We start from the raw sequence: 9,474 nt of genomic DNA on the forward strand, positions 1-9,474 counted from the left end.
ATTACACAAATGCAATAATGGAATGCCAATTACACAGATGACTTTTCTGCTGGGCGGATTTTCCCTTCAGCCTTGCCTCTCCCATTAATGTTCTGCCTATGAGTTAATAAGTTGTTTACTTCACTTGACACATTCCAAGCTGGTTTGTACATATCTGGGGAAACTGTCTTGTACAAATATTCCTTCTCTCATTTCTCTATCTTTCACCGCTCCACCTATACCCATTTCTGCATCTATCTCCAGGGACATCTATCTATCTCTGCACATGCCTATCTTAGTCTCTATATCTGCACCATTCTGATACCCATTGTTTCTGACTGTCTTGTCACAAACCTTCTTCCAACTTGAAACTTCTGTTGTCAAAACACTGAAATTCCCATAATTCTCCTATGGTCTTTCACAGCTGAGCAAAATCCTTGCCAGGCCATGGATGGCCCCGGGATGGAGTCAGAAGGCAGAATCAACAAGACGATCTCTTCTTTAATGAGCCATAAAAGGAACTTGACATATTTGCCCTACTACCAGCACTCCCCACCTGTTGCCGCTATCTATATAATCTCCTACTTGTTTATTTTCGCCTTGTGCATGGTTGGGAACAGTCTGGTTTGCTTCATTGTGCTGAAGAACAGCCGGATGAGAACAGTCACCAACCTCTTTATCCTCAACCTAGCCATCAGTGACCTGCTGGTTGGGATTTTTTGTGTGCCCACCACACTCGTGGACAATTTAATCACAGGTAAGGAGAGAGGGTGACACTGAGTGCTCTCTGTGCTGGCCAGACCCCCAGCACTGTCCCACCTACAAGAGTTAATGGGAAGAGAGGCACTGCTGAGAGCTCTGAGCATGAGATTGATGCAATCCCAGATTTCTCTGCGTTCTCAGGCACATAACTCCACTGCTCTGGGCCATTTACATAGGCACCTGCCTCAGAGAGGAGGTGTCAGCTAATACTTATTAATTCCTTTGAAGAAGGAAATTGACTTATAAATACTAAGAGTAAGGAACCTACTGAGACCTAAAGCAGCCTTAGGAACATAGGCAATGCAGCCCCACTGGGAGCATCCAAAGGTGTAAACACCTGAGCGAGACAGGGATCATTTAAGGTTGTACAAGTGCTGCAAAACTAGCCAACATTTGCAAACCTGGGTGCCTCGTGGCAGACTTCTAAATAAATGCTGCCTCGTTTGCAAAGGGGCCGAGGGCCTGTAGTTCCCACTGACTTCCATGGGATCAGCAGCTGCTCAGCACCTTTGAAAAATCAGCCCACTTGCTCTGCTCCATGCTGTTGTCAAGATGAGGTGAATTGTGCAGGGCATTTTGTGTGTGCCACAGGCTTGATCCAAAGCCCGCTGATGTCAAATGTTGGCTCCAGTAACCTCTGGATCAGCTCCTTGGTTCCTAAGGGAAGTTGTGGGGCTGCTGCACATGGTAGAATGGGTCAAGAGAGTCTCTTCTTGCATTCCTGAGCTGGCCCGGTGAAGGCTGGGCCCGTCCCCAGGCCAGGACTCTCCACAGGGATCAGTACTGTTACCTCAGGCTTCATTAAGTGTCTGCTGAGCACAGCAGCTCCCTCCCCTCTAGAGCACACGGGGTTGTTCTCCTGTGCTGCCTAGGCCTGGGTAGGGGTGAATGGCTAAGCGCTTCCTGCTCTGGCCCAGGAGCAACTTGGAATAATGCCCTTGCCGGAGGGGTCAGGCAGGAGGCAGCTGGCATCTGTGTGGTCTCGGGCTTGGAGCCTGGAAAAAACAATGACTTTGTCTAACACATTGAAGCTTCCATGGTTGCTGGCATCCAAAGTCCTTGGAGGGTTAAGTATACTGGGATGCTAAATGGGCCACAGAAATGCATCTCATTTTCTTTAACTGGTAAGTGAATTCTCTGCTCACTGGAGTGAGGGGCTGCCAGTGCTGCCAGGTGCAGGGAGAGGAAATACTGTATAAACTTCCCACACCCATCTCTGCCAAGAGACACCAGTCCAGACCTGCTGAGCCCCCTGCCAGCCCACTGACCCTGGCAGCTCTGCCAGTGAAAACTCTCTGCTACTGCAAGTCCAGAGCTCCCACACAGCCCTGCTAAGTCACATCAATCCTGACCCACAGGGCTTGCTGCTCCAGTTCTGGGCTTCCAGACAACTGCTTTGACAACGCCTTTAATATCTGTCCTGCAGCTCCCCTCACACAGCTCTGCCAGTGCCCTTCGATCCTAACCTGCAGCACCCATGATTGCCCAGAACTGCACCCTATCACTCCCCAGATCTGCCAACTGTTCTCAGTTGGACATTTCATATACAAATATAAGATGCTAACTTGTCTGAAAAAAGAATGAGGAGTCCTTGTGACACCTAAGGCCTGGTCTACACTACGCGTTTAAACCGAATTTAGCAGCGTTAAACCGATTTAACCCTGCACCCCTCCACACAACGAGGCCCTTTATATCGATATAAAGGGCTCTTTAAACCAATTTCTCCCCGACGAGAGGAGTAGCGCTGAAATCGGTATTGCCATGTCGGATTAGGGTTAGTGTGGCCACAAATCGACGGTATTGGCCTCCGGGCGGTATTCCACAGTGCATCATAGTGACCGCTCTGGAAAGCAATCTGAACTCTTTCCACTGGCCAGGTAGACAGGAAAATCCCCACGAACTTTTGTATTTCATTTCCTGTTTGCCCAGTGTGGAGCTCTGATCAGCATGGGTGGTGATGCAGTCCCAAATCCAAAAAGAGCTCCAGCATGGACCGTACGGGAGATACTGGATCTGATCGCTGTATGGGGAGACAAATCTGTTCTATCAGAGCTCCGTTACAGAAGAAGAAATGACAAAGCATTTGGAAAAATCTCCAGGCTCTGATAGATAGAGGCCACAGCAGGGACTCAGCACAGTGCTGTGTGACAAGCGTAACGGAAAGCCAAAGAATCAAATGGACGCTCATGGAGGGAGGCAGGGGGGACTGAGGACTCCAGCTATCCCACAGTCCCCACAGTCTCCAAAAAGCATTTGCATTCTTGGCTGAGCTCCAAATGCCTGAAGGGTCAAAAACATTTTCCCAGGTGTTTCAGGGTGTATGTCGTCAATTTACACCCTTCCCCCCCCCGAAAGAAAAGGGAAAAAAATCGTTTCTCGCCTTTTTTCAATGTCACCCTATGTCTACTGCATGCCGCTGGTAGACGGGGTGCTGCAGCGCTGAACTTCCCCTTCCTGGTGGCAGACGGTGCAAAATGACTGGTATCCATTGTCATCATCAGCCCGTGAGTGCTCCTGGTTGGCCTCGGTGAGGTCGGCCGGGGGCACCTGGGTAAAAATGGGAATGACTCCTGGTCATTCCCGGCAGATGGTACAACGGATTGGTAACCGTCCTCATCATAGTAGCTGGAGGCTGAGCTCCATCAGCCCCCCCCCTTTCATGTCTAAAGAAAAGATTCTGTACTGCCTGGACTATCATAGCAGCGGGAGGCTGCCTCCTCCTCATTTTATCTCACTAAAAGTCAGTGTTTCTTATTCCTGCATTCTTTATTACTTCATCACACAAATGGGGGGACACTGCCATGGTAGCCCAGAAGGGTTGGGGGAGGGGGGAAGCAACGGGTGGGGTTGTTGCAGGGCACCCCCTAGAATGGCATGCAGGTCATCATTTCTGCGGGATCTCTGGGGCTCTGACACGGAGCGGCTGTGCTCTCTGGTTCTCTAGTAGACTTGCCCCATATTCTAGGCAGGACTGACTCTATTTTTAGAAAAAACATAAAGAAGGGAATGACCCAGGGAGTCATTCCCATTTTTGTCCATGCGCCCCCGGCCAACCTCAGCGAGGCCAGCCAGGAGCACCCATGACAGCAGCAGACGGTACAAAAGGATTGATAACCGTCATCACCAATTTCCAAATGCAAACGGTGCAAAATGACTGATAACCATCATCTCATCGCCAATTTACAATGGCAGATGGTGCAATAGGGATGGTAATCGTCTCTGCTACCTTGCAAAGGCAAATTAATGCTGCTGTGTAGCACTGCAGTACCGCGTCTATCAGCAGCATCCAGTACACATACGGTGACAGTGACAAAAGGCAAAACAGGCTCCATGGTTGCCATGCTATGGCATCTGCCAGGGCAATCCAGGTGAAAAAGGGCATGAAATGATTGTCTGCCATTGCTTTCATGGAGGAAGGATTGAGTGACGACATTTACCCAGAATCACCCGCGACACTGTTTTTGACCCATCATGCATTGGGATCTCAACGCAGAATTCCAATGGGCAGGGGAGACTGCGGGAACTATGGGATAGCTACGGGATAGCTACCCACAATGCAACACTCCGGAAATCGACACTAGCCTTGGTACATGGACGCACACCACCGAATTAATGTGCTTAGTGTGGCCGCGTGCACTCGACTTTATACAATATGTTTTTAAAAACTGGTTTCTGTAAAATTGGAATAATCCCGTAGTGTAGACATACGCTTAGAGACTAAGTTTTTTTTTTCTCCTGCTGATAATAGACCGCCTTAATTGATTAGTCTCGTTATAGTTGGTATAGCAACACTCATTTTTTTTCATGTTCTCTGTGTATATGATATATCTTCCTACTGTATTTTCCACTGCATGCATCCGATGAAGAGGGTTTTAGCCCACAAAAGCTTATGCCCAAATAAATTTGTTAGTCTCTAAGGTGCCACAAGGCCTCCTCATTCTTTTTGCTGATACAGACTAACACGGCTACCACTCTGTAACTTGTCTGAGTTCATGTAGTGAGACCATTGCTGCTTTGACAGAGAAGAGCTGCTAAGGATGATATCACCCCCAAGAGCTTCTCTGCAGAGTAGGAGCTTAATGTGCAAGCTGCCTGGACTCTTTTCAGCTGCAGCCCGCAATTAGTGTTGTATTGGGCCTCAACATCCTCTCTCAATCTCTCTAGCAAGTGATCTCCCCTGGGGAAAGCAAATTGCGTTTCATGGTGCAGCAACTGAGTTGAAACTGCACCTCTTGGGTTTGATGAGTTTCTGCTTCCCCCGGACTGACACTGACCCGTGTCTGATTGTTTTCTGCTAGGCTGGCCCTTCAGCAATGGAATCTGCAAGATGAGTGGGCTGGTTCAGGGCATGTCTGTGTCCTCGTCTGTTTTCACGCTGGTGGCGATTGCCGTGGACAGGTGAGAAGAGGCTGCACGAGGGAAAGTGGAGCTGCAGCTGCATAAACGGAAGCTTACTCCCCCCCCCCGACTTTAAATAAAGAAAATCTGGTGCCAACTGCCAGGTTCAAAGCACAGGGCTCTGAACCCCCTTCCGACTCTCATTAAGCTCAACGGGGAAAGAGAGATTGGAGCAGGCTCTTTATCTACAGTGCCTGCAGTATCTGGTGCAGCCACGCCACCTTCCCCACACTGCCCTGCCAACCAAGGTGCTGAGGGGGAACCTTGCTCGGTGCGAGCATTTGGCCCTTAGGCCGGATTGACACCACAGAACTTTTGCTTGCATAGCTCTGTTGGTCAGGGGTGAGATTTGTGGCCAACAGAGGTGTGCTGGCAAAAGCCAGGGTGGTGGGGGTGGAGGCAGGCATGAGCTAGACCAGAGGTTGGCAACCTTTCAGAAGTGCTGTGCCGAGTTTTCATTTATTCACTCTCATTTAAGGTTTCGCATGCAGTAATACATTTTAACGTTTTTAGAAGGTCTCTTTCTATAAGTCTATAATATATAACTAAACTATTGTTGTATGTAAAGTAAATAAGGTTTTAAAATGTTTAAGAAGGTTCATTTAAAGTTAAATTAAAATGCAGAGCCCCCTGGACTGGTGGCCAGGACCCGGGCAGTGTGAGTGCCACTGAAAATCAGCTCACGTGCCGCAGGTTGCCTACCCCTGAGCCAGACAGTAGCATCTAAAGCGCAGCGCTGGTGTAAGCTGTGTCCACACTGGGAGTGCTTGGCTGCTATTGCACATCAGCAGAGCAGGACTGGCCAAGCCTTCCAAGGGCAGGCCTGCCCTTAGGTGCTATGCTGCAGTTCTGCTGGTGGCTTTTGCCTAGTGGATGCCTGCCCACATGCAAGCCCCAAGCGCCTTCCACACAATGGGCCCTGAGCAGCCATCAGCTAGAACTTGCTAGCACGAGGGGCAGGACAGAACTGTGTGCTGCTGGGGCTGCTCCTCTTCCCTTTATCAGTCCCTGAGCCATCCAGTCCTAACGCGAGGCTTTTCATGTCTGAAATTTGTGATGCTACGCTGAGCGTGAACGGCTTCAAAGGCTGATATTTTTGCAAGACAACTACGTTTAATTAAAATCTTCATTACTTGGAGAACAGTTATGGAACTGCTGAATTAATAACTCCAAAATTGTTTCATGTAAGGAACAGCCAGAATCAAAAGGTTATTTCCACTCCCATACGTTTTAATCATTCAGAGCTGTGTGCCTCCTCACAGCCATTCACATCAGCACAATGTGGCAAAGGCAGACAATTACCTCAATCAAATGCTGGCTTCCTTGTTTTGCAATCTTATGCTGCAGGTTAACTGGGGGAGTTTGACTTTATGAGTGAACCTGCAAACTCCAGATAAGATGGAATGGAAGAGTAGGCCACTGGTTCTACCTTCCCGCTTCTGGGCATAAGCCAGCCTCTAACTGATAAGAGTTAGGAAGAAAATGGTCCTCTGAGCAGGTGATTCCATAAATGCCTGTTGCAGGTTTTTTTTTACCCTTCCTCCTTCGGCAGCTGGTACTGGCCCCCGTCAGAGGTGAGACACTGGGCAAGAGGGACTCCTGGTCTGAGCTAATCTGGCAACCCCTCTGTCCTAAGAAAAAAAGTTATTTTTAGAGCTGGTTGAACGTTTTCCTCTGAAAGGGGGATGGTGCTGGTAGGTGGTGGTGTGGTGTGGTTTTGTTTTGTTTTTTTAATGATGGAAAATGGATTTTTTGATCAAACAGAAATTCATGAAAATATCAATTTTTGTCAAAAAGTGGTTGGGTTTTCCTGGCCCAAGGTAATCATGCACCATGTCCCAGGAGAACCCGGTACTGCTTTGTGCTTAGACTCCTTTTGGGTCTTGCCCTGTGGAAGTTTCTCTCAGTAGAACTCACCTACCCGTGTGTTGGTTTTGCATCAGGTTCCGCTGCATCATTTACCCCTTTAAATCGAAGCTCAGTCTGCTCAAGGCCCTGAATACCATCGCGGTCATCTGGGTCCTGGCCATCACCATCATGTGCCCTTCTGCTGTCATGCTCACAGTGGTGCAGATTGAGGATCACTACATGGTGTACAATGACAACCAGAGCCTGGCTTACCCCTTGTATTCCTGCTACGAGGCCTGGCCCAACGGCGAGATGCGCAAGGTGTACACCACTATCCTTTTTGCCCACATCTACGTGGCCCCGTTGACCCTCATCATGGTCATGTACGGTAGGATTGGCGTCAAACTCTACAGGTCATCGGGCCCGGTGAGCAAGCACAGGGTGGAGAACCAGGAGTGCTGCAGTGCTGCTGTCTCCAGGCGGAAGGTCAAGGTAATCAAGATGCTCATTCTGGTGGCCCTGCTCTTCATGCTTTCCTGGCTGCCCCTGTGGACGCTGATGCTGTTCACAGACTACACCAAGCTGGATGACGACCAGATCGACCTGCTGACGGGCTACATCTTCCCCTCTGCGCACTGGCTGGCCTTCTCCAACAGCAGCGTCAATCCCATCATCTATGGCTACTTCAATGAGAACTTCAAGCGGGGCTTCCAGGCAGCCTTCAAGTTCCAAGTTTGCTCGGAAGAGATAGGGCATCACGAGGCCTATTCGGAGAAGGTAATGGGCAGCACCAGTGGCTTCAGCGCTCGCAACAAGATCTTCACGGACAGGGAATCCTCTGACTCCGTCTGCCTCAAGAACCTGCATGCCAAAGCCCCCTGCCCCTTGCAGAATGGACAGGCCCAGAAACAGGGACTTCACCGGCAGGATATTGATAAAATCACCCCTCTGAACAAAGTCTGCAACGCATGGGATGAGTGAGACGGCTGGCGAGATGGGAATACTGTCTCCTTCCATTTGCAAACTTCACTTTTATTTGTTATGGTGATGCGTGTGCAGTGAGGAGTATTTTCCCCTCAGGCCTGGTACCTAGCTATTCATATTCTGTTTTGTAAATGCAAAATGAATCGCATGGAGCTGCTGTTCAATATTCCTATTGATGCACAAATATCTGTCAATCGCTTTCAGTGTATAGTTGAGGCTAGCTGTCATATAAAATGTCTATGTATTAAAGCTACAACTCCATGCAGAGTTTCCTTGGCTTGCAATCAGAATGTGATTCTTTTGGGGGTGGAAAAATGTATTTCACAGGGTCAGGATTCAGTTTTGCATTAAAAAAAAAACTATGAGTATTTGTTCTCTTGTGTTAGCAAACTGCTGCCTGTCAAGCTCCTACTGCTGTTGGGCCGCCCCATCTGTTATATGTGCGGAAGAGAATCCCAAAGCTGATAGGGCAGCCGAAGTGTCTCTCTCTGAATGCTCTTGCAAGGTTCCAAGGTCAGTACTTCAGTACACAAGCTAAACCATTCCAGCAGCTCTGAGACAAGAAATCGCAGCTGTATCCAGGGAGAGTGCCACAATAAACACTCCACACTTTTTTGTTACTAAGAGCACTTTAAAACTGAAAGGATTAAAACAACAACAACAACAACAAAAACACCATCTAGGCCCCAATCCAGCACTTAAGCAGATGTTTATCTTCAAGCGTGGGAGTAGGCAGGTTCCTGATGCTTTTCACCGTTCCTGCTCCTTGACCCTGTCTAGACTAGAAATATGCACTGGTTTAACTAAACAGATTAAAAAATAATCTAATTCAACTAGTACAAACCCTTAATATAGATACACTTAAGGCAATTTAACCTTTATTTAAACAGGTTCAGCTGAGTCAGTACATTACAGTGAAATAGGCAAGGGTTAAACTGGTTTAGCACGTCTGGATTAGGGATTTTCCCCAGTATAATGGGTCAATTTTCTGATTGATTTAGTTCAACCAGTGCACTCATCTAGTACGGACTAGACCTTTGTTACTGCTTGGCATTTTGCTCAGCAAAAATTCCTCCTGTGAACACGATGAACTACTGAAACAACGGAATAGCAGACATCACCAAAGACCGTCTGCCAAATTCTGTTCATTTACACTTGTGTAAATCTAGAGTAATACCATTATCTCAGGGCAGCTACTCCAGATTCACATTGCTGTGTCGGAGAAGAGAGCTTACCCCATCATCTCCCCAGCTGCCAGGGGCTGCTTGGGGACAATGCAGAACTGCATGTCCCCTAAGGGCATTGCCATTTCAGAGCCCCTCAGCTGAGCTTGTGATGTGCAATACACAGTGTGCCTGTTCCAGTGATTGGCCCTTGGAGATTTCACTGGCAACACATGCTGAGCAGGCAGTCAGCCACACAGGTCTGCAAGAACATGAGTCTATTATGCTCTTTGATACATCTGTACCCATTCTTTGAATGCAGATTAGCTCATGCAAATTG

At 48.3% G+C, this 9,474-nt stretch overlaps 1 protein-coding gene across 1 annotated transcript; it reads left to right on the plus strand.

Moving 5' to 3' along the window:
• Positions 1–424: 424 nt before the first annotated feature.
• LOC123364838 (neuropeptide FF receptor 1-like) lies at positions 425–7,968 on the plus strand. Its single transcript, XM_045007296.1, has 3 exons — positions 425–736; positions 5,040–5,139; positions 7,083–7,968. Exons 1-3 carry the CDS (start codon positions 427–429, stop codon positions 7,966–7,968), a joined length of 1,296 nt encoding a protein of 431 aa, XP_044863231.1. The 5' UTR covers positions 425–426.
• Positions 7,969–9,474: the final 1,506 nt, after the last annotated feature.

Source organism: Mauremys mutica, chromosome 2, assembly GCF_020497125.1.
Source record: "Mauremys mutica isolate MM-2020 ecotype Southern chromosome 2, ASM2049712v1, whole genome shotgun sequence".
Taxonomy (NCBI): domain Eukaryota; kingdom Metazoa; phylum Chordata; order Testudines; family Geoemydidae; genus Mauremys; species Mauremys mutica.

Coding starts and splice junctions, on each gene's coding strand:
- LOC123364838 (XM_045007296.1), top strand. CDS start 427: ATGGATGGCCCCGGGATGGAGTCAGAAGGCAGAATCAACAAGACGATC. Junction 737..5,039: donor CGTGGACAATTTAATCACAG/GTAAGGAGAGAG, acceptor GTTTTCTGCTAG/GCTGGCCCTTCAGCAATGGA. Junction 5,140..7,082: donor GTGGCGATTGCCGTGGACAG/GTGAGAAGAGGC, acceptor GTTTTGCATCAG/GTTCCGCTGCATCATTTACC.